This window comes from Cydia splendana, chromosome 27, assembly GCF_910591565.1.
Source record: "Cydia splendana chromosome 27, ilCydSple1.2, whole genome shotgun sequence".
Lineage (NCBI taxonomy): Eukaryota > Metazoa > Arthropoda > Insecta > Lepidoptera > Tortricidae > Cydia > Cydia splendana.
This window is the reverse complement of record NC_085986.1, coordinates 6088096-6115005: the sequence shown is the minus strand read 5'-3', so window position 1 is coordinate 6115005 and position 26910 is coordinate 6088096. Positions and strand designations below refer to the sequence as shown.

General features: G+C 36.2%; 1 protein-coding gene and 1 long non-coding RNA gene across 7 annotated transcripts in view; one reads left to right on the top strand and one right to left on the bottom strand.

Moving 5' to 3' along the window:
* Window positions 1-24790, bottom strand: part of LOC134803825 (uncharacterized) — a 347292-nt gene extending 322502 nt beyond the window's left edge. The window contains exon 1 of the long non-coding RNA XR_010146024.1: window positions 24698-24790. This is a non-coding gene — a long non-coding RNA (uncharacterized LOC134803825). The remainder of the gene's footprint in view (window positions 1-24697) is intronic.
* The window catches only part of LOC134803701 (fibroin heavy chain-like), an 86780-nt gene that overhangs the window by 13138 nt on the left and 46732 nt on the right, over window positions 1-26910 (top strand). For 5 of the 6 annotated variants that reach the window (XM_063776500.1, XM_063776499.1, XM_063776501.1 and 2 more), the window contains exon 1: window positions 10095-11736. In XM_063776500.1, the coding sequence (XP_063632570.1) occupies window positions 10129-11736 (1608 nt within the window). In that variant the 5' untranslated portion in view covers window positions 10095-10128. Of the gene's footprint in view, window positions 1-10094; window positions 11737-26910 lie in introns of those variants that run through there. The other variant, XM_063776496.1, reaches the window with a different exon arrangement.

Sequence of the window (26910 nt, the reverse complement as noted above, 5' to 3'; positions counted from 1 at the left end):
TTTTCACTTAAAAGTGTACCATTTAATTTTTTTCGAAAATCCATCATCTTTTGGGTTATTTCTAATCAAAATCACGAGGACTATCGATTTAAAATGGAAAAAAATGAGTCCCAAAAAAAAAAATCAGTTTTGTAACGCTTTTTCGCATACATTTTGTATGGGACGTTACAAAACTGACACCCAACATTTGTATGAAATCTGGGGACACTTTTTTTCTTTGTTTCATTCAATAGTACTTGTGATTCTGAGTCTAAATAACCCAAGTTGATGGTTTTCGAAAAAAATGTAAATTGTACCATTTTTTTTGAAATGGTCCCCTAATAAGTCTATTTATTTACCTCCTGCTATTTTTACTACATTCAACGGACTTATCTCTATCGTCACATGTATCATTCGTAACCGTGACAATATCATAACAAAGTCAAATTAATACGTTCTTAGATATCACTTTCATTATTATGTAAACGGATTACATGCCCGGTGCTTAATCAACCTGACAAATACTGTCAATGTAATTTGTTTCTGTTATCTATGTTATACAATATATGTTGTTGTTTTTGATGTATGTTGTGGTGAAATAAGAAGGGCTATGGGGTCAGGTGGTCAGGACCCCAAGTTTGTGATTTTATAAATAATGGTTTATTAGGTATTTGAACGTTAGGTTAATCGATTATTGGTTTAGGCAATATTTACAATTTTAGGTGAAACATGCGTTAGGTATTTCGTTCGGGCATTAAGTTAATTGATGATTAGTTATTTTAAAAATTAGGTGAATCGGGCATAGGTATTTGAACATTAGGTAATTTGATTTAAGGTATTCTGTGGAACTAAAAAAACGATAATTTTAGTTTTTGTAACTTTTATTGCAGGAAATATGCAGGAAAAAGTACTTTAGTTGTGTTCATTTCAGCATATATTAGTTTAAATTTGAAATAACAAATATAAAATACATTAAAACTATCAATAAAATAAACCATTAAAATAAAACTACATAAAAATTTAACAAAATTTTAATTTTTCGGGTTAGTATGACTTATTTGTTGCATGATTTATAGCAAATAATTCTGTGAAAGTAGTAGTTTAATAAGCTCAATGTACTTATGCAAGTAGTGAATTCAGAGTTACTCATACTCATACTCATATTTTATTGATAATATAAATTACAGATCAGGCTTACATGACTAAACTACATTAAAGGTAGATTTATAAATATACAAGATCCTATAGATGTGTGGTAACTAAGTACTTGACTACTATTTAACAATAAATATTCAATAAATAAATAATATAACCGGAAACAAAGGCCACATCAATCGATTTCGACTGACAAGACTTTACATTAAATAAAGTCACTCATATCGGTTCAATCAGTTCAAAAGCTATAATGCCATAGATACACATCTTAAAAATAGACCACGTACAATCTGAGCATTAGTTACCGAGATGGCTCGACCTGGTACCACACTAAAACGAATAAATTTATATATTTTAAATCTGTGATATGGCTCACAACACGTCATCATCAGTGACAAATGGTTACAAAGACACTCGGTGTTTCCAAATTAGGCATTTTCCTTCAAATAACACATAAAAACTTGATCTAAATATTTAATCTGCATACTCGTCTTAGTATGAGTATGAATGTAAACTAGTTTGCTACACGGTAACATTTAGCTTCGTAATCAGTAGTTTTATTACAAAATTTAGTTATTATTTTTCTAAACGATCTTTTAAATAGATTTGGCGTTTCGTATTATCTTTGTAAAAGGTTAGGGAGTTACAATTTGGTGACTCAAGAAATTTTCAGGCCAGGATATGAGCTGATGATGAGACACCAAGGAGTCACCTCCGTTCAGCATAGGATTTTGAGAGAGCAAAATTAACACACATTCAGTCGGCGCCTGATTACTTAATCTACCCACATATGTCACAGTGTCGGACATTGGATTATCTGCTACTAAACCTAAAATATTCATGACAAACTACAGAATTAAGAACCTGATAAGGACGAACAGTCAAGGAATTTGTTTTTAGGGTTTCGAACCCAAAGGGTAAAAACGGGACCCTATTACTAAGACTCCATTGTACATCTGTCTGTCTGTCTGTCACCAGGCTGTATCTTATGAACCGTGATAACAACAAATATTAAAAAATTACGGATCCCTCGGTGGGCGAGTCTGACTCGCACTTGTCCGGCATATTCTGCCACTTCGTACCTGTCACGGTGACAAATAATTTGAAAGTCGCTAGTGATCTCACATTTTTGTCACTGCGACACAGAAATCAAATTCCTCGGCCGTACGTCAACATTGTATTGACTAATCTTAGTCCTCTAACCTCTGGTTAAATTAATTTTGAGGAAAACTCACACTTGGCTGTCGAAACTTTGGCCATTAAGTCTTGAATAAATTTACAATAATCGTGAATCCGGGTTGTGAATGTGACGTAGCTCGCAGTAGACAAACAAGACACAATCTGTTAGATTTGTGTGTGATTCTTGGTAGTCTGTACCTCTAGTGTAGATTTCATTCGATAGCGTGACGTGAGTACGCGTTTGCGACAGTGTAATTTTGTATGGGATTTTGAGTTTCCAAAACGTCCCGCTTGTCGCGCTATTCAAAATCCCATACAAAATGAGACTTAACGCAAACGCGTACTAGTCAAGCTTTCGAATGAAATTTACACTAGGGGTTCTGCTGGCCTAGCCAAGGTTACAATCGCTATCGCTTCGACAACGAAAAGCATTATGTCTCTCTATCACTCTTCCATATCAGTGTGACAGTGACAGTTGCGTTTCGATCGCTATACGGAGCGTAAGCGATTGGCATCTTGGCTACGCGGCCGGTAGCGTTTGTAATACTCAATGGAGTCTATGCCTATTGGTACAAGTTTTGTTGAAGGACGAAAATATGGTTTAATTTTAATTATGAGATAATAATCTTTTAAAATTGCTTAATATACTATTATCTCATAATATACGATTAGAAACTACATTAAATATTGCGTGGTATATCAAATCACAAGGATTCTTATTAATGTCGTCAAAACATATACAAATGTATTAAATGAATAAACACCAATGAACATACAACTAATAAAAATAATATAACACTGAGGAATGCATTAGAATACTTAGAAATTACTCCAATACTGGAGAAACACAATAAAATTTGCAAAATATGTAAATTTAAATTCAAATAAGAGAACTTTTAAACTTATGTCTAATATATTTATACATTTTATAATTCAACATTTATAATTCTATTGTCAGCATAATTCTAAATGTGAATATTGTTTGTCAAAATATTTCCGTATTAAGTTGCTTGAAAACAAAATAGATTTAGTGATCATATTGTCTGAAAATAGCATCAGGTATTTCTGAGATAATTACTGCCAATTTATTGTGTGATAATGATTATTTTGACCGTTTTTTTAAGCATTAAAATTAGCGGCGTGTAACCGAAGGCGTCCATTGGTTGCATTTTAATTAATAAGCTACGTTTAATAGTGTACTTAAAATGGGTAATTCTGACGTTTTAGTACCTAAAGCAATTAACTGGTACTCTTAAGAAATAAAATATATTTAAATCTTAGTCATGCTTGAGATTTACGCAACGAAATTAGACGTGCAACATTAAATGAGTTTTTAGAGAAAATTTAAAGCGTAATTAATGGCTGTAAAATTGTAATTAGCATTTTATTTACCAGGGACATATCGTCCGGTCTCTTGCCGTCGTCTTTAGCTATGCCAGTTGGCTCTAGTAGAGCTGGCACGTTGACGGATGCAAGAGACCGGCGGATTATGTCATTCAGTGCGGCGTGGCAATTAAATTATATCTTTGCTTTTTTATATTATTTGCGGATTATGTTATCAAGGGCCGAAATACTCGAAATAGATTCTAACCACATTATGTATCGAAGTGTCATTGTGTTTTTTTATTTCATAAAAATGTTAACAACAACACTTAAAAGTAATATCCTTATTTGCATATTAATGTAATGCGTAACTTATAGTACAATACATTGTATAATCACCACCGATTTCATAACGACACATGTATATGTTATAATGTTATCGTAATATCACAAACATCATCATCTTATGATAAGATAATTTAAACGCTATATAAGAATAAGATGTACAAGGGCGTGGTTACAGAAAATATTTGACCTCTCAGCTAATCAAAATGAATATATCCATCAGAGATAAGGTTAACATAATGTCTACCTACATCGGAGATGATCTAATGCCAACCGGATACAAAGGTCGAAAAAAAAAATCATTATCTAGCGTAGTATCTTAATAAGATTCTTATTTAAAAATGTATTCAATGTGTTGAGTACTGAACTTTAAAATAGTATCCTTTAAACAATTTTATAGCAATCGGATACATTTAGTGTGCGAGTGTGCGAGCAATACTATTAATATTAAAGAAAAAAGAAATTCACCGCTTCAGGCAAGACTCGAACTTGTGACTAACACCGTTCCAATCATCTTCTCTCCTCGAATTGATCGGTTTAGAATATAAAAAATATCCATTTAATTTTGCATAATATTATATAACCTGTAACCTCAAACGTTATCATTACAATACAAGTCATTATAATTTTAACGCCTATAAGAATAAGATGTACAAAGGCGTGAATACAGAAACGATTTGACCTCTTAGCTAATCAGAATGAAAACATACTTAACCGTCATCAGTATAGATGAGGTTAACACATTGTCTACCTACATGTATTGTACTGTGAATTTCTAATGCTAATCGAACACAAGGCTAGCGCTAAGTATACCGATCAGACTAACAGACATACGTTAGGATGCCTAAAAAGGGGTGCGTGGGCTCGAGGATAGAGAGATGATTAGAGATGCGTAACAACTGGGGATTTAAAAACAATATACTCGGTACTATTAGAAGTATTAGCACAAATTAAATTATTTTCAGAAAATATTTTGATTTGTTTTTATTTCAAGTAGAAACACTACTATATAAATTATAAACTGAAATAAATGTCTTATACTAAGAAAAAGTGACCTAGGCCTCTAGTGCCCCAGGCTGGAATCGAACCAGCGTCCTCTGCTATCGCAGCAGGTGCCTGTGCCATTCGGCCACCGGGCCACAGCGGCATAGGTCGAATTTTTCCACGTATATGCACTTCTTACTGAAGGCTTATTCTTAGTATATGACATTTATTTCAGTTTATAATATACTCGGTGTTTTTATTGAATTCCGTTAACTTCGGGGTATGGTTAAGTATTTAATGAAAGTATGTAGCATAGTTAAGTTTCCAAAATTGTATGTATCTCTTTTCCTAAAAAGTAATTAAATGCTGCATATAACGTTGTTGTAACACGGCCGTTATATTCAACTCGACCAAACAATTGCAAGAAAATAACATATCAATGTCATTTCGAACATCGATCGTTCGGGATAGTATTTGCGTTTAGCAGCAAATGTATAAACTATGCTATTTTCTAGGCATTGTTTATTTACCTTTAGGTTAAGTATTTAGTAAGTTTAATTACGTTTGTTTTAATGTATTTCATTTAGTTTTAATTCACACGTTTAAAGCAGCAATAAATATTAAAAACTAGTGATAACATCAAAAACCTTATTTTAATAATTACTGGAAATATTGCCCATACAAAAAATTGGTTTAAATTATTTTTTCCGCCATTGATATCTTATCTAGCCCCTAAGTAATGTAAGTAGGTAATCGATGTTCGTAAAATCCTTATTTTAATAATTACCGGAAATATTGCCAAAAACTCGTTACGAAATTTTCATTCTTCTGCATTGATTTCTCATCGATCCCACTAAGGTAGTGCTAATATAAGTAACCGATATTCATACAACACTGTGCGTAAATGACATAACGTTGCGTGGGCGTGTATTTCAAATCATTGTAACCTCAAACATATTTGATTAAGATATTTGTATGACTCTGACATTTCATACGTGTGACATTTGACATTTTGACACGTTTTGAGTCAATTGTGTTAGTTACAAGCCGTTTCGTCTTTTATTTAAATATGTTCATCGATCTTGTTTCTTATGACTATTGCATATGAGTCAGAATTTGAAACAGTGAGGAAACACATTTGTTTAGGCGAGAAGTAACTTAAGCTTCGGTCGGTACAATGCTTTTTAACAAGCTTTTATTAGGTTGACCTGTATGCAACTATGTAATGGAATCTAAGGTAACTAATTTAACCATCTTCCAAGGATCGTAGCGTCATGAGAATTGGCAGCTGTATGTAGTTCTGATAACAATACAATAATATCGTAATCAGTACCACCAGGTACTGTCGAACTGATCTGATGATGGAGACAGGAGGTGGCCATAGGAACTCTGTGATGAAACAACGCAACCTAATTGTGTTAGGGGTTTTTAGAAGTGTCTCGATGAGTATTAGAAAAGTACAGTCAGTGATAAAAGCTTGTACCAAAAATGAAATTGTTGCCAAAAACTTATATTTATTTTATGATTAAGGAGGCAAACTAGAAGACGAATCGCCTGATGGTAAGCGTTTACCGTCAGGGCCGTCTTAAACTATGCTGGGGCCCCTGGGCACATAAGAATTTGGGGCCCTTTTGGAAAGAAAAGAAAGCTAATTAAACTAACATTTTTCTACTATGATCTTCTATTTATTATGGGTAATCAAATATACTGTTACTGTCTGTTCTTCAGGGCCCCTCGAGGATCAGGGCCCTGGGAACGGGCCCCGTGTGCCCTTATGGTAAAGACGGTACTGATTACCGTCGCGACCGTTGCCGTACCAACCGTTGATGTCACTATAAAAAGTTGATCAATTTTACAAATTTAGGCGCGGAATGTTGACCTAACATTTTTTTTGACTAATTGCAATTTCAAATTCTCAAAAAAATAAGTATTACACGTAGATAAGTAACAATTTTCTTTCTCATTTTTTTATCAAGAGAGTGTATAATTTGCATTTGTTAGTTGTAGCGGATTAGTCATTATGTTTGTATGTTTGTGTGTGTATGCTGCCGACCTTCGGTAGTGCAAACAGTTTGACCAAATAATTATGCAACGCTTAAACCCATAGTTAAACTTAAGTAGACATTTTAAATATTACTTAACCTTGAACAAGAAACTTACCCTACTTAGTGCCTAAACTTTAATTAATTCTAAGTAGTATTCATTCCAATCAATTGATCAAAGAAACTACAACGAAAAAAATAATAATTAGACCTATTTGATGAAAAAGTTAACGTGAATAATATTACGCGAAGGTATATTAAGAAAGTAAATTAAAATAATGATATACAGATACACAGATTAAATCTTCTTTTTTCGAATTACAAATCTTTTTTGTGTCTTGTTTGGAATTTTTTTTATTAGTTTTAACGACTTCTACAAAATGTTTATGATAAATGAACAGGAATCGAACACGCGACCTTTACTGTTCAAATAGCTTTGTGTTCATTGAACGTCGGTTTTCACACAATTGAATTCTTCCTAGGCGTGTATATAATATTAATTATTTATCACACCTTCGGACAAACCAAATACGATCGAGTCAAATATTTCATCTCTAATAGTTCACGGCCGAATATATTAATATTAATCTACCATTTTTATTTTACCGCTCATAAAATAAATTCGTGCTTGAAATCATACCAATAAATACTGAGATTCTACAAAAAACTAAAACAGCAACTGCAAATTTAATATGGTAACATAACCTAAAAAGGATTTGACATTTGAAAAGCTATGTCAAATTGTAATTTTGGGCTTTGGCATATGGTTGTTTTTTGCTTAACTGTCATAGTAACATGTTTGTCTGTTTATAATAGTTCCTGTTATCATCGGTTTATCAAAGGGATGTAATGTGTAATGTCAAGGTTATATTACTTATAATTATGACAACTTACTTCCGCGATGAGATTAATTAAATGTTTAATATAAATGCAATTAATATATGTCAAGGGTTGACATAATATTTTTTTACGTTATAATAAATTATTGTTTTTAACTTTAGCTTAAGAGCCAACGGGAGTGGTCATTTCTCCATACAAACGTACTCCTCGTTTTCCTCCGTGGTTTTTGAAGCTAGAGCAATGATTTTTTCAACACAGATTAATATTGTCAATATCTGTGTCGGACCGTTTTGCTTTTTTTGGTATTTTAGTTTTTTAAGGCGCTAGAGCCCTTCAAAAATGGCCAAAATGGCCTAATTGACTATGCCGCAATGAGAGGCGTGGCATTCAAAACTGATATCAATTAGCCGAAAAAGCAAAACGGTCCGACACGGATAATTTCATAATCATTTAGATTTCCAAATTTGGTTACGATTGGTTAAGTTTTGGAGGAGGAAACAGAGGAGTACGAAACCTCGATTTTTGAGATTTTTACGCAGGATTTTTCGCCTTGTCCTTATCGCACTACTTTTAGGTGCCGCTTCCGTTAGCGAGACGGGTATATTTACCTAAAATATTAAAACTCAGCTCCTGTTTCGTCTTAACATTGTTGTTCAAGCAGCAAAGATTAATTGTTTAAATATATAAACATTATAATTATTCAAAGTTTATAATATTTTGCTTGTTTTGTGACTTTGAGATATTTATTAAAAAAAAACTATTTTGAAAAGAAAAAAAACTGAAATAATTTAACATTTTCGGAAATATTGCCAAAATTTTTATATAAAATGATATACAAAACGTACCATTTGTAATCGATATAACGTAAACAATTTCTAGACATATTGATAATTTGCGTCATTATTGCCCACTCTCCAATAACAATATATTAAAATTTATTTTACTTCCAATCAGGTATTCATATATGTGCTTACAAATGTAGAAATAATCATTATCATAGACTTTTATTATACAGGTTTTTTGTCGATAATGATCGATGACAGTTTGTCTAGTCAAGTGTTGGTTATATTTTATTTTATTTTAAAGTAATAAAAAATATTGTATCAAATTACACTGCTTTGTTGTGTCCATGATTAAATGATATACAGCCTATACAGACAACAAATAAAATATTTTAACATTTTCGTTTTGATAAGAAGAATTAAAATCAAATATTATATGCTTATGAATAAATTAATAACTAGACAAAATTCTAATTCGTCTGTCAAATCTAAAAGCCCGTTGATAGTCGTTCGTCTTCTATCTCGTCTTGACAGAAATAAATTAATAACGGTATAAGTTTTTGCAAAAAACCGTTTCTGATCCCGGAAACGATCCCGATCGGAAACGGTTTTTTGCAAAAACTTAGAAATAACCATATTTTTCGGATTATTTTATACTCAAAATGTAGGACTCAGTTTTGTTTTTAGGTAAAGACGTGGTATAATTAGATTGCCCAATTAGAAATGAAATAATTAACAGAGAACGAAAAAATACCGTATTCGTTCCCATACAAAAAATACCGGTATCCGATCCCTGTTGCCAAGCGACAAAATTAAATATATTTGAGTGGGCTTATACTATTGCAAAACTAGTTTTTTGAATAATAAACTAGTCACATCTTCAAGTTGTCACCAGGTCAGATAAGTAGGGTCAAACATTAGTCAGATTAGTCAGGATTAGTGTCAAATGAAATATTCTAGAGGTTATTAATACACACCTGTTATTCATGTCCAGTGAGACATGAGATCATATTTTTATTTCCCCATATTTCTAATTAATTAGATACACATTTATTACAATGCTGGTTTTATGTCACAAATAAATGAAAAACAGTCTTTAAATTAATGACGAAAGATGATGTTAATAAAATAATAACACATGTCATGATTATAATGATCATAACAAGCAAATAAACAAACAAAAATACCTACACTAAACATAATTATAAACTAAATTAAATTAAAAGTAAACAAAGTCACAAAAAACCTAGTCAGCAAACATCTCATCCTGAGCCCTTCCGGACGCAAATGTGCCCATCACGCTCACCGCGTTGCCACGTTGAATCGGGATAGACAGCAATTTAGAGAACTATTATAATATAACAGTTAGGCTCACATTACTATTAGAAATAAAAACATTCAACATTCAATATGTTAAAATTAGAGTCAGTATAACCCAATAGTTTTTTTTTATTCAGTGTATATTTCCACTTATCTCCAATTTCTATTGTTACAGAACCATGAAGCCACTACTACGAACAGTGGTGGCGTTGTGCCTCCTTCTGGCCACTCAAGCGACTCCAGAAAATATCGAAGAAGCCAAAGAGCTGCCTCAAAAGAGCGAACCCGTCGTAGAGGCAGAAGAGTCCTCACCGCAAGTCAGAGAAGAAAGATGTACCACATGCAAAGGAGGAGTCAATTTGAAATTCAAAAGCCCCAATGAGGTGCTAGCAGCTATACAGGCGTTGCCTGGTGCTGAAGTGCATTCCCAGTCCTCGTTCGAGAGCTGCTCTTCTGACAAGGGCTGCGCCGGACTTAAAGTAAAGGACGGACGCGTCATCGAACGATTCGGCAACGTCGACGCTTTCAAAGCGGCAGCCGCGTCCGACACAGGAAACGAATTCACCTTCCATGCCGCTGGGAGCTTAGGCAATGTGTTCGAAGGTGGTATCCCTAAAGACGGACCTTTCTGGTGGATGAACCAGAACTCGCCTTTCAAGAACGCTGCCGCTGGCGGTGGCGGAAGCTTTGAGAAATTCAGCCAGTCTAGCTCTTCGTTTACCAGCAGTGGTAACGCTGGAGGCGCTGGTGGGGCCGGTAGCGCCGGAGGTGCCGGACTAGGTGGTGGTGTCGGTTTCGACCTGAACGCGAATCCCTTCCTGAATGGAGAATTCTCGAAACTCGCCGGCTCCGCGGCCGGTTTCGGAGCGTCCGCGCAAGGCGGCGCTAAACCTGCTGGATCTGGATTCCAATCATCTTCCTTCGAGTCTTCCAGCTCGACGTTCAGCAGCAACGGAGGTGAAATCGATCTGAAGAGTAATCCGTTCTTGAACGGTCAGTACAACAAGAATGCGGCTGGATCTGGCTTCCAGGCTGGATTCTCGGCTGGATCAGCTGGACAGGGCGCTGGTGCGTTTGGTACTACTGGACAAGGCAGCCAAGGTGCTGGACAGTTTGGGGCTCAGGGTAGTCAATTCGGAGCCCAAGGCAGTCAAAGCTCATTCGGATCAAGCTCAAGCGGCCAGAGCGCATTTGGGTCTGGATCTAGAGGAAGCGGAGCTGGGGTCGGAGGAAGCGGATCTGGGGTCGGTGCAAGCGGAGGTTTTGGCGCTGGTAGCGGACAAGCAGCAGCCGGACAAGGCTTCGGCGCTAGCTCAGGACAGAGTGGCTTCAGCGCTCAGGCTGGTTTCAACAGCGCTAGCGGAAACGCTGGGCAAGGATCGCAAGGATTCGGTCAAGGTCTCAATGGAGGCAGCGGCCAAAATTCATTCAGCAGCCAATCGAGCCAATCCTCATTCCAAGGCCAAGGTTTCGGTCAAGGCCAGGCCAACCGCGGCTACACGGGCTCTTCCCCCAGCCCCTTCACCGCCTCCACCGCTGGATCCAACGTGAACCTAATCCAGAATACTCAGAAGACAAGTGAGTTCGACTTCGAGCAGCAACAACAGACGCAGTCGAACATCGACGAAGCTTTCCAGGGTACTGGGAATGTGCAAAGCCACGCGCATAGCGGGGGCGAGCTGCAGCAAACCTGCGCCGGTCAGGGATATGTGTGCGTCCACAAGGCGCAGTGCAACAATGGAGTTGTGAACACCAATGGCGCCAGCGTGCTCCAGGCGAAAACTAAGGTAAGATTTTTTTATACATAGTAGAATATGGCCTTACTCCTAATCAAGATGAACCGTGCGTAATATCGCGAACACTAAAATCACTATCGCTATCATTATATCTCTAGCTACATACTAGTTAGTAGTAACTTTGAAAAAAGATTACGTCACTTAGTTAAATAAATTTAATACCGGTTAATTTGTAATGAGAAATATACCTATACCGGTATTCAATCTCAGAATCAATTGACGTGTCATATTTTACCTATGTTTTCAAAATATTCGTAGTAAGTAATGATGACCGATCCGTCATTAAATTACTCATTAAATAAATAAATATTATGGAATAATCTTACACAAGTCGACCTAGCCCCGCAGTAATAAACACGTTCATTCAAATCAAATTACTTTTTTAAAGTATGCCTATTACTATTTCTTAAAAACTATCTAATAGACGAACATTTGATCAAAATCTAGTAGTAATCCGGTTTCTAAATGTCACTTTGTTTAGGTTAGGTACCTACTGGTCTTTGAGGAACATAACATGACATCCAATGTCAAAATTGTTTTGAACATCCGGTCTCAATGACAACTATGATATAAAGTTAAAAACATGTTTACAAAAATTGAGCCAACAGTATTTTCCACGACGGCTTTTATTACTTAAACGAATACTAACTTGTCCTATACGAGTACCTATATCTAAAACAAGCATTAGGTATTTTATGGACTAAAAATAGTTATTTGTACAACAAGAGATCAAAGTTTGATATTTCTTCGAGTGCTTATGTTGAGTCCCGTGCAAGCGAAATATTCTATAATAGATTCACGAGCGTAGCGAGTGAATCTAATTTAGAATCTTGAGCGTAGTAAGGGATTCAAAAGCGCACGAGATGTAAATAACTTTGATCTCGTGTAGTACACAAAATTTTTCACCCTAAGCAGTGAGAACATACCTAGAGGGACAGAGATAATAGAACCCAAGTATATCGAACTTGTATTAGACCCCGCATGTTGAAATGACATTTGACTATAAAGGTCACTTGAATGTCATTTTGCTCACTGAGTGAGACAAAATGACTCAGTGAGCAAAATCGCATTTTGCTCACTGTTTTTAAGAAGCAAAGTACCCTTGTTCGAGCTGCTGAGGTGAAAAATCTATTGTAATCATTTTGCTTTTTTGACTAATCACTACGACATTCATTTAATGTGCTTTTTTATTGAACACGATATCCTTAATAGGGTTGTTACCATTATTTAAAATAAATTAATTCACACCATGCACGAAAAAAAGAAATTATTTTCAGACACAATTTCCATTTAATAAATCCTAAAGAAATATAAAGAGTAGATAACTCGACCGTGACGTCATTGTTCTGTTTTCCATATAGATTCCACGGAGGTCAATCGTTTTGACAGTTCGAAAAAAGAGACTGATTTGACTAGTCACCCTAATATTATTAACCGATTTCTTCTCACGGATATCGCGTCCGAAGTGCCATACAAAATTTAATTCTAAATTTAGAACCTCAAGATCGTTTTTTGGCTGGCAAATTTAGACCCCTGCGACTACATTGGATACTGGCATTTAGTATGAAACGCTTCGCATGGGTAGACCCATGGTAGACCATATTTACGCAAAACCTTAACATATTATACACCTAAACCTTCCTCAAGAATCATTCTATTGATAAGTGAATCCGCATAAAAATCCGTTCATAGTTTTTGAGTTTATCGCGAACATACAGACAGACAGACGCAGCGGGGGATTTTGTTTTATTGTAGTGAAGTTACATAGATTAAAATCAGATTTCTAATGCCAAAATGACACACAAGAATCCAAAATGGCGACCTTTGATCAGCTGATTATGACATTTAGCCTTAGAATGTATTGATGTTCGGTAATTTTGTCCGAAAGGTCGTTCGGCTCAATCAGCGAGATTATCATTTTATTGATTTAACTCATTAAACTATTGACTTTTAACATAATCATATATGTTAAGGCTAAGTATTCAATTAACTTATTTACGTGATTCATTGATGATCTTAGGTGGAAAAAAATATTTATGTACACTTTAATGAGATGCCTAAATTTAAAACAAATCAAGTATCTAATTTACGAAAAAAAAAAATCTCGCTTATTTTCTTACGTACCCTTTCAATCAAAAAAATATTTTAATTTAGACACCTAAAGATAAAAAATATAAATAATTCGCTTCATAATGACTTCATAGATACAACTTTATGGTAGTAGAAAAAGTTATAAATAATTATTGCAATCTGTTAGAGCTCCGCACAAAACTAACTTCGGTCTTGCAAGTCGGGTTTTTAAATAAGGGCAGATTTGTTTCATTTACCATTTAACTAGTTCGATAACGATTCCAAAGAATTAAGTTATGAGAATGACGGTACATGAGAATCGTGTTATCAGTAGAATAAATCCTATACCTACGTCTATTTGACAGTGGACTGCACAATCGGCATGTTACATAAAAAAGTTAATAATGATATAATAAAATTAACCTAATGGAAGTTCCAAACAAAGCTCATAATACCTAAATATGGGCAAGAGTGAGATTTATATAAAAACCAGCGACCCGCCCGGCTTCGCACGGGTTAACAATTAGACACCTAAACCTAAACCTTTCTCAAGAATCACTCTATTGATAGGTGAAAACAAAGTGAAAACCGCGTGAAAATCCGTTTAGTAGTTTTTGAGTTTATCGCGAACAAACACACAGACAGATGAGGCGGTCGGACTTTGTTTCATAAGGTGTAGTGATAAACCCATTAAAAATATTATATTATGTCGGGTTTATCATAGTAATGGGTCTATATTGTTTCCCAAATAGTTTTTAAGTCATAATGTATTGTTTGTCCGAATTTTCGTTAGTCATAATTGGTTTTTCTCAGAAACGCGTAACTTTTCAGGATTGCTATAAAACAAACCTAACCTAACCTAACCTATCTATAGAATAACCTTACGAAAATCCTGAAAAGTTAACGGTTTCAGTTTTATGACTAAGTATAATATGAAAAACAATACATTATGACTTAAAACTTTATGGGAAATAAAGGGTCCATAGGAATATTTACCGGAAATCGAACCAGATACTTACATCTAAATTAAACGGAGCCATACCTACTAAGTGAAGTGACGTCTCCGAATTGTTTATCGATTAGCAAGAGAAAGAAAAGCCAAGGTCCCTGCGGCGCTCTTTATAAAATATATTACAAATGTTACACTCCTCAGTCATTTCAACATCAATTTTAAGTCTATCACCACCTTTTTGTCATTTTTTAATGTCATCGGTGACTAGCGTTGCGTCAGTGACATGTCAATCGTATAATGATAAGTCATTATTATCGGTATTCGTGAAATCGTTAAATCGTCATCAGATTTGAGAGATGATGGATTTTACGGAGTTGATATTGATCAGGTTACTTGAATAATCTGATTACGACATTTTAGTCGTGATGTTTTACTAAGCTTCTTAACTTTTGACGGTGATCGGACTTATAGTACAAGTACAACGCCTTTGCTTTCAAAAATGACGACCGGTCTGGCCTAGTGGGTAGTGACCCTGCCTATGAAGCCGATGGTCCCGGGTTCGAATCCTGGTAAGGGCATTTATTTGTATGATGATACAGATATTTATTCCTGAGTCATGATTGTTTCCTATGTATTTAAGTATGAATATATTATATATATCGTTGTCTGAGTACCCACAACACAAGCCTTCTTGAGCATAACGTATGGGGCTTACCTAGTCAATTTGTGTAAAAATGTCCTATAATATTTATTTATTTATTTATTATTTATGTATTAGGGTGAATCAACTTCTCACTCGTTGCCATGGTTACGTTCTCCTGGGTCACTCTTTAAAATCTGATTTTTAGGCATTTAAATTCGCCAAACACGCTTTTTTGTGGTAGTTATAAACCCTTTCAATAAAGGGTCATCTACCAACCGTGTCAGGAGAATCTAACAAACTGTGCTACTATTGTCTCTTGGCTGACCGGATAGAATAACAATAAGAAATAGTTGATCCACCCATTATATAAAATAATTCAACCCGTAATTATAGCTACCTATAATACTAGCAAAAAGCAGCGCTTTGTAAGGGCTCGCGGAGGTTTTCTACCTTAACGTACCGAACCGGTTGCTGTCCGGTACGCCTGTCTGTTACAGCTTTTACTTTGTCCTTTAAAAACGTATCCAGACGACAAAATCAAATTGCCAATATCATCCACACGTAATATACAATTTCATAAGTGCATTACATCCTACACGGTCGCCCAGTACTTTTTGTAAGGAACCCAACTGGCTTTCCTACATAATGTTGGGTCAGCGAGCCAATGTTCTTGAATTTATTTTTGCGTCCACTCCACACAATTGATCGAAAAACTATCCCGTCTGGACACCTACTGGCGGTAATCACGCTGCTCCGCACATAAACTAACACACACAGTTCCACTAGGTACAGCCAGGGTCCAGCATCAGCTCTATCTTGGGTACTGCTCTTCCAAGTTCTCATTAAGACGTGTCAGATGACCAAAACAGCGTGTGCTTATGTTGCACCAAACCTGAGTTCCACTAGGTACAGCCAGGGTTTAGCATAAGCTCTATCTTGGGTACTAATCTCCTAAGTGCTCATCAAGACGAGTCGGATGGCCAAAACAGCGTGTCCCTATGTTGCAACAAACCTGAGTTCCACTAGGTACTGCCAGGGTTCAGCATGAGTTCTATCTTGGGTACTGTTCTCCCAAGTGCTCATCATGACGAGTCGGATGTCCAAAATAGCGTGTGTCTATGTTGCATCAAACCTGATCGAGTTCCGCTAGGTACAGCCAGGGTTCAGCATCAGCTCTATCTTGGGTACTACTTTCCTAAGTTCTCATCAAGACGAGTTGCATGACCAAAACAGCGTGTGCCTATGTTGTATAAAACCCGAGCTCCATTAGGCACTGTCAGGGTTCAGCATCAGCTATCTTGGGTACTGAAAGTACTGATCTACCCAGTGATCATCATGACGAGTCGGATATCCAAAACAGCGTGTGTCTATGTATGTTGCATCAAACCCGAGCTCCACTAGGTACTGCCAGGGTTCGGCATCGGCTCTATCTTGGGTACTACTCTCCTAAGTGCTCATCAAGATGAGTCGGATGACCAAACCATAATGTGCCTTTGTTACACCAAACCTGAGTTCTACTAGGTACTGCCAGGGTACTGGGTCATTTTGCTGAACTGCACGCCAACGTTACGATTGGCGTGCAGTTCCCATACAAGTTGCAGTCGGGTTGTAGTCCGTCTGTATCGGCCCTAAGTCACTGAAGTTTGTATTAATTATGCTTATCTTTATTTATAATTTTAGCAGTTCCAAGCAATAGTAACACTAAAGGCGCCATTCATTAATTACGTAAGACAATTTTTGCCAGCTTTTGACCCCCTCCCACCCCTATGTAAGAAATAATAAGAATAGGCTGACCCCGTCCCCCTCCCACCAATATAATTTATTTTCATAAAAATATTTTTATGAATGTTTATTTGTACCTGTACAAAGGTACTTGAGCTCGTTTAAGATAACTCTGCACCGTGTTTGATAGCATAGAGTGTGGAAGTATTATTTTAAAGGTCATAATTTCATAGAAATAAATAAAAAATCGCATCTTTGTGATCTTGCTTAAGAACTATGAAAACCCCCTACCACCCCCTTGTAAGAAAAAATAAGATATGTTCGACCCCCCTCCACCCCAAAATCGTCTTACGTAATAAATTAATGGCGCCAAAACTGTATCTCGAACTGAAAATACCCGATTTAAGTTTGCTAACACAACATGACTGATCATCACATCGTCAGCGTCACAAAACATACGAGTAAATTGACCTCCGCAGTAAATATACAGCAAGATTGATTGTTCTAGTAGGTATTCACAAAAACTTAATTGCTAAAATGGGAATCAAACCAAGTGAAGCGAGGTGGGTTAAATCCAAAATTGTACCCACTTTGGTATTCATCGTTGTTAATGGCGTAAGCGCCATCGACATTATTGAACTTGAAAACACCACATAGGTATCGTATTGTCTGAATACCCACAACACAAGCCTTCTTACTTAGTCAATTTGTATAAGAATGTCCAATATTTATTTATTTATTTATTTATTACTAACGCCATCTGTTAGAGAAAGAAATAATTAACATTAGCACGAATGTTAATTCATCATTTTGCCAACAGATGGCGCTAGTAGTAATACAAAGTGCTATTACTTTATTTTATTTTTTTAGGTTTATAAAATGATATTTTTATGTTTGATAACACATCTAGACATGAATTTAAATTACTATGTTAAATTTCAAACCTAACAGTGCAGTAGTTTTTCCGTAAAGTGTACCACAAGAATGCATAGTTCGTCGATTAGTGATAGGGCTCGCTTCGCTCGCCCTAATAATCTTAAAAAAATATTCTTCTATGGTAGGTACTCGGACGTTTCAAATAAGTAGGTATGAATTTCGACTTTTAAAGTCATGTTTGTTGCTAACTGTACATAATGGAATATAAATATTTATTTGTTATAACATATTTATTTATAAGGTAGATACAAACATTAAAAAGAAAAATAAACTAACTTATCTATAAAATAAAACTATATTAAACTAAAAACTAATACTAAATAAAATTAAATTAAATTAAAATACGTCCAAGAAATTAGGAAAATGGAATTAGGAAATAGTAATATAGTCTATGTCTAATAAAAAAATAAGACACTATTTTTTCGGTAAGTAACTAAAAAGCGGTCTTATGCCGCGTTTTAGATATTTATTCATTTAAATTCCTAAAATGGTTAAAATATAGGTATTTAACGTACCTATAATAAGTAATAACCATTTATTATTTATTAAAATTTTATGCTAATTGTCGCATCATTCTTCAATTATGTCCTACCTACCTTACTAGTATCGGCGGTCCCAGGTTCAAGTCCAGGTGCGGCATTTTAATTATTCACCTTGACATTCAACGGTTTTACACGAAAAAGTCGTATATCTTCCAACGTACGTCTGCCTTACAGCCCAATTGCAACAATGCTTATAAGATGCCACAGCGATACGATACCGATCTTTCGGGGTCCCTTTGTTTCCCATAAAGTTTTAAGTCATTATAATATATTGTTTGTCATATTATCGTTAGTCATAAAACTGAAACCGTTAACTTTTCAGGATTTTCGTAAGGTTATTCTATAGATGGGTTTGGTTAGGTTAGGTTTGTTTTATGGCAATCCTGAAAAGTTACGCGTTTCTGAGAAAAACCAATTATGACTAACGAAAATTAGGACAAACAATACATTATGACTTTAAACTATTTGGGAAACAATAGAGACCCCGATCTTTCAGCAGTGGTGAGACACTCCTTTCGGGCAAACTCGGTTCCATTCGGCTCAGCATTACTCCGAGCGATTATTAGAGTTGGCACCACTTGCGTGCACGACCACAGTCACCACAGATAAAATAAAAACTTGAATTTTGACAATCCTAAATAGCCGAAAGGGATAGTGCCGTACATTAGAAAGGGATAGCATGATTCGTCTCTGAATCGCTGTCAAACTTCGGTTTCGTAGGAAGTGGCTTTCTGTACGGTAGTACTATTATTTATTCTGTGCTTTCAGTGTCAAAACTGACGTTTGACACTGATGTCACTTTTGAAACTGACCGATCGGTATCGTATCGCTGTGACATCTAATAAGCATTATCCGAATTGGGCAGTTTATATTAAACAGGTAGATTCCATGTATGTCATCCAATTTATTTGATTTATTGTTCTTCCGCTTATTGGTTTATCAATAATTATTAATAAGCATTTGTTCGTTAAAGTCTATAAATAAATACGAAATTGAGTCTTGTTATATACAGATTAATCTTATAAAATATAAATGAAACATACACGGAAATATTCCGATGAACGTACTTGGGTTCGGATTATGTTTTTTGTGTAGCATCTAACTAGAATAGAAATACTAAAGATATAATCCAATTATATTAGCTAAATCATTAGTAAAAACATTTTGTTGTCAAAAAAACTAAGTAAATTTTTGGAAACTAGTATGCGAGAAAAATTTAATATCATATCCGTGATACGTATATTATAAGTAGTAAATAATATATCTTTTGCGCTTGTGTTAATTTTTTTGTATTTTTATCACAATTGCATTGAAAAGGTTATAGTCTCAAAACAGAAAAGAGTAATAGAAACGTAAGTACCTAATCATTAAAAAGTAAACAAAATACTTTCAATAATATCGCCGGCAATATTGTCACTAGCAAAATTACGAACTCCTACAAGTTTTCCAAAAAGGACGAAAGTTTTTTAATTTTTTTTCTTTATTAATATTGAACTTTATATGTCATTTATAAATTTATAATTGATAAGGATCAAATTCTCTCGTCACTTCGGCAATTTCGGCATATTGAAATTGAAATTGAAATTGAAATTATTTATTTCAGACACAAATCCCATATAGTGTTAGTACAAAAAAAACAATTTAACTACCTATATATATGTTAGTGTACAATATGATAAAATAATAAATACCTTAAACTACTTAATACTATTTATTTTGATCATGCGTTGGATATTACCCAGTACCGTCTTTACCATAAGGGCACACGGGGCCCGTGCCCAGGGCCCTCATCCTCAGGGGGCCCCGAAGGACAGACAGTAACAGTATATTTGATTACCCATAATAAATAGAAAATCATAGTAGACAAATGTTAGTTTAATTAGCTTTCTTTTCTTTCCAAAAGGGCCCCAAATTCTTATGTGCCCAGGGGCCCCAGCATAGTTTAAGACGGCCCTGATTGAACCCAGGACTCCTTTATAGACAATCCCATTCAATAGTAACTGTACCAGTATGCCTTGACCAGAGTCTAAAATGGGCCCGCAGGCGCCGTGACATCATAGGCGCATCCTTTTACGTCTACATTACTATATAATGACGGTAGTTAGATTTAATTTATATGTAACTGAGTCATACATAAAAGCTTTATAAATATGTATTTTATATGCTGTTTTTCATCCCTTAGACATATTCTAGGGTGGCTAAAAAATTACTGCATTCCCGTTGCCAGGGAGGTTTTGGGATTATACTGAGCTATCTTTACTATGGGACCAACCCCGAAATCGCAAAAAAAGATTTAGCTGTTTCATAATTATATTTTGGCTGGTCTATTTTCTATGGGAGGGTAATTTTTTTTTCGCAAAATCGGGGTTGGTCCTATAGTAAAAGTTACTCAGTATAATCCCAAAACCTCCCTGGCAACAGGAATGCAGTTATTTTTTAGCCACCGTGTATAAATCTTACTGTACTATTATTGCGAAAATTTCGTCTCAAGCATAATGTAGGTATGATACCAGCATTTTTTTCGGCTAAGGGTTGAAAAGACAGCCCATCGGCAAGAGCACACAGGGTTAAATAAAACTAGCTATCTTTTAACATGTACGAATGATATTCGGCTTTGGCGGTTAAACGCAATAAATTATATTATGTTTTGGCGGTTTGACCGCCAAAACATAATATCATTCATTGCGCATTCCGACAAGTTTCAAGATGATGCGTCGCGCACGTTAGGTTAAATATTAAAATGATATTACTTTTATTATATTCCGCTAAATAATTATTCTTCTTATTCTTATTCTTAAATATGAAAATAATTATTTAGTTATGTAGAAGTGAGTAAACATGTAAATCCCAAGTCATGTTGGCACAGCTAGTCATTCACTTGTGTTATTCTCAAGTTTTACAAAACATATCATCTGCTGCGCTGCGAATCAGTATGTCTTATACCTTTAAACGAGGAATTTTTGTATATTTATTTATTTATTTATATATATATATTTCGGGGATCTCGGAAACGACTCTAACGATTTCTTTGAAATTTGGTATATGGGGGTTTTCGGGGCCGTTAGCCTTTACCATTTTAAAAATTTAGAACAATGTTACCTTTCAAAATGGCTTTCTAATGTCTGTTACTTTCTTATATCTTTAAACGACCAATTATTATTTATATATTTTTCTTTCGGGGATCTAGGAAACGGCTCTAACGATATCGATGAAATTTGCTATATATGGGGGTTTTTGTGGCCGAAAAGTCGATCTAGCTAGGTCTTGTTTTGAGTTATATGTCTCCCTGGTACCTGGTAATATTTTTTACAGTACATAATGCTACTTTACCGCTCTAGTCCGGTAATAGGCACAATACGTGCACATGTCGAAAATTTAAAGGCTATATGTACTGCAAAACATACAATACACGTGCCAAAAGGTAATTCGCAACTCGTATCGATTTAAACACTCCGTTCGGTCGTGTTTTAATTTATCACCACTCGTGAATTTCCTATTTTTCGCACGTGTATCGTAATGCTTACGTGGTGGGGCAGTATGGGCGTGGTGGGGTGGTGGTATTTGATATTTGCCAGTCGCTTTTCGGTGAAGGAAAACATCGTTAGGAAACCGGACTAATCCCAATAAGGCCCAGTTTCCCCTCTGGGTTGGAAGGTCAGATGGCAGTCGCTTTCCTAAAAACTAGTGCCTACGTCAAATCATGGGATAAGTTGTCAAGCGGACCCCAGGCTCTCATGAGCCGTGGCAAAATGCCGGGATAACGCGAGGAAGAAGAAGAAGACGTGGTGGGGCAGTATGGCAGTCAAGGCAACATGTTTTGTGAATAGCATGGTTAGTTGCAATGTAAACATCTGCATGTAAATGACGGTGCGGCATGACGCTGTGAATTTGCAATAAGTTGGCATGGGCGTAAAGATTTTGACGTTTATGTACCGTTGGTAGAAACATTATAATTACGTTATTTTTTTTTAATATTAGGGGACATCTTACACAGATCAACCTAGCCCCAAACTAAGCAAAGCTTGTACCTGCTTGTACTATGGGTGCTAGGCGACGATATACATACTTGTATAGATAAATACATAAGTACTTATATACATAGAAAACACCCATGACTCAGGAACAAATATTAGTGTTCATCACACAAATATATGCCCTTACTGGGATTCGAACCCAGGACCATCTGTTTCGCAGGCAGGGTCAGGGTCACTACCCACTAGGCCAGACCGGTCGTCAAAATCATCATCGTATCAAATGCTATAATATGTTTGCGTAGATAAAATTGGTCTTTGATTGCATAATTTTAAATTTAGAACAATGGACACACTGGCCTAATATATAAAACACTAAATTCATAAAACATAAAACACTAAACATTAACATTTACAATTTTATAAATATCATATACGCGTTATCAACCATTAAAATCTATTCATAAAATAAAAACAGAAATAGGTGTCTGCAACAATTTTGATAGCACAAGCAGTGCAAGTGTTACTTGTTTTAAATGTCACACTTCTATAAAATTATGACGTATAGATAACACTTGCACTGCGTGTCCTATCAAAACCGCTGCAGTCTTCTCTTGGTCTAACTCTATATTGACGTTTTGCACACAATTTAGCAATTAACTCATAGCTTTGTTATTAACATAACAAATACTTTGTCCTAAAAGTACGTTGACTATGTTTTAAATATCTTTACACATACATTACACATTTACACATACATACATTTTGTAAAAGACTTGTAAGTAAGAAAATTATTCCTATTTTTTTATAACATATTTCTGGGCCACCGTGTATGTTCAGAGGTTGCAAACCTTCTTTGCCGACTATACCCGCGTCCTTTTAGTAACACGGGTTGCGACAGCGACCCCTGACCTCTTACAAAATGGACTTGTCACATAGCTAAATACCAAAGGGATACGGTAGTTTCATAAAAGTTATAACTTATATGTCATACGGTGCAAGCAAAGTTAGTTTAAGAAATTATGACCTATGTATTTCAAGATAAACAACAATATTCAAACTAAAACGGGTCAATTGCGCTTTTTTTATTGAAAATTTGTCAACATATTTCGCTATAGGTATGTTCAACTAAAAAACCGGACAAGTGCGAGTCGGACACTCCCACCGAGGGTTCCGTACTTTTTAGTATTTGTTGTTAAGACACCACTGTCCGTCCGTCTGTCTGTCTGTCACTTGGCTGTATCTCATGAACCGTGATAGATAGACGATGAAATTTTCATAGATGATGTAATCTGTTGCCGCTATAACAACAAATACTAAAAACAGAATAAAAAAATATTTAAGTGGGCCTCCCATACAACAAACGTGCTTTTTTTTTCGTTTTTGCGTAATGGTACGGAACCCTTCGTGCGCGAGTCCGATTCGCACTCGGCCGGCTTTTAAATATATTTATTTGCTATATTCATTCACTTTTCCTTATCGCGTGTAGCACACTCATTCATTTTATCTGACTCTGTACGCCAAGTTAATTGCTTTTTGAACATACATATAAAATATAAATACTTTAAATACTTGGTAACTGAGCGTTTCTTTTATTTTTTGCCATTTATATATATATATTGTGACTTTTTTGCCACTTTTGTGTTATTTCTACTCAGAATCACGAGCTCTTTCCTGAAGTCCCAAAGATTTTTTCCTATTGTGTTACCATTTCCCCATATACTTTGTAGAGCGGTAACAAAAAGGAAAGTTTGAAAAATGTATGGAAATTTTAGGACACTTTTTCTCCTATAAGGATGAAAAGGGCTCGCGATCATGACTAGAAATAACACAAAAGCGGCAAAAAAGGTCACAATATATAAAAATGGTAAAAAATAAAAGAAACGCTCAACTCCGAGTATGTCCTGTTCGTTTTTAATTGACGCATCCAAAACGGGAACCCGGATGCATACCAACAAGATGAATGAAAATAAAATACACATGACTATAAAGACACTAACAGGATTCTTTATAGGGTTCCGCAGTCAACTATACGGTATTTCAATAAAAGTAAACAAACATTTCATTTTCGGGTAGTTTTGACATTTATACAAAACCGCCTGGATCTGTCAACGACCTGACTTCAACCTACATTATTTGATCATGTAATGTTTTCATCTACCCTCAACTGGCTTAAGGAGCCATTTGAGGGTAGATTCTGTTTACTTTTATTTAAGAGCGCTATTACATTTCGGCGTTGAGCGAGTTTAGGTATTTTACGCGCTGCGGCAGGCCGTGCGAGCTCAGTACGCCGATCCCTTCTACCACACTCGCACTACAATGATGGATTAAACATTCTTGATCCTTCGCGAAGCATATTGAAATCAACCATAACAACACTGACTGTACTTAACTTTTAAAGTTCTAAAACTGTTATTTGGTAAGTACGAAAATACTAAATGCAGTGCAAATGTACATAGGGGCTGTTCATAAATTACGTCATCTATTTTTGACGATTTTTGACCCCCCCCCCCCCACCCCTCAAATCATCCAAAAATCAAGCTTCGGATGAATCTGTTTCCTCCTACGTCATGTTACCATCATCCGATGTCCAGACCCCCCCCCCCCCCACTCCTCCCATTTGAAACGACGTAATTTATGAATAGACCCATACTCGTACTTATGAAGGTATATTACTCGAAAGAAATTATAGGTACCTACTCGCTTATTTACATGTTTCGTCATTGCATTTGGTACCTATAGGTTGTAAAGTTTGTATCAACGAGGGTTTAAAAACGAACTGGTACTGAGGATCTGATGATGATTAAGGTGGTCACGGATACCAATCAACCATGTAGTAACATGATTAGGCTCGTTTGATTCGTCTCAACAAGATCTTTGACACTGAAGATACACAGGGTCTGATGATGGAGCTGGAAGGTGGCCACGGGTACCAGTCTATCATGTAACTAAACAACTTCGTGTTTGGGCTCGTTTGATTCGTCTCAACAAGATCTTTGAGACAAGACAGTACTCAGGGTCTGATGATGGAGCTGGAAGGTACCATTACCAATCAACCATGCAACTAAACCACATCGTGTTTAGGATCGTTTGATTCGTCTCAACAAGATCTTTGACACTAGGTGATACTCAGAGTCTGATGATGGAGCTGGAAGGTGGTCACCGGTACCAATCAACCATGCAACTAAACCACTTCGTGTTTAGGCTCGTTTTATTCGTTTCAACAAGATCTTTGACACAAGATAGTACTCAGGGTCTGATGTTGGAGCCGGAAGGTGGTCACCGGTACCAATCAACCATGCAACTAAACCATTTCGTGTTTAGGCACGTTTTATTCATCTCAACAAGATCTTTGACACAAGGTAGTACTCAGGGTCTGATGATGGAGCGCGAAGGTGGCGACGGGTACCTGTCAATCATCATCAGCTCCATCTTCAGACCCTGAGTAGTATCTTGTCTCAAACATCTTATTGCGAGGAATCAAACGAGCCCAAACACGAAGTGGTTCAGTTACATGGTAGACTGGTACCTGTGGCCACAGTCCAGCTCCATCATCAGACCCTGAGTACTAACTTGTGTCAAAGATCTTGTTGCGACGAATCGAACGAAGCCAAACACGAAGTGGTTTAGTTGCATGGTTGATTGGTACCGGTGACCACCTTCCGGATCCATCATCAGACCCTCAGTACTACCTTGTGTCAAAGATCTTGTTGCGACAAATCAAACGAGCCCAAACACGAAGTGGTTCAGTTACATGGTAGACTGGTACCCGTGGCCACAGTCCAGCTCCATCATCAGACCCTGAGTACTAACTTGTGTCAAAGATTTTGTTGCGACGAATCGAACGAAGCCAAACACGAAGTGGTTTAGTTGCATGGTTGATTGGTACCGGTCACCACCTTCCGGATCCATCATCAGACCCTCAGTACTACCTTGTGTCAAAGATCTTGTTGCGACAAATCAAACGAGCCCAAACACGAAGTGGTTCAGTTACATGGTAGACTGGTACCCGTGGCCACCTTCTAGCTCCATCATCAGATCCTGAGTACTATCTTGTGTCTAAGGTCTTGTTGAGACGAATCAAACGAGCCTAAACACGAAGTGGTTTAGTTGCATGGTTGATTGGTACCGGTGACCACCTTCCGGCTCCAACATCAGACCCTGAGTATTATCTTGTGCCAAAGATCTTGTTGAGACGAATCAAACGAGCCCAAACACGAAGTGGTTTAGTTGCATGGTTGATTGGTACCGGTGACCACCTTCCGGCTCCATCATCAGACCCTGAGTACTATCTTAAGTCAAAGATCTTGTTGAGACGAATAAAACGAG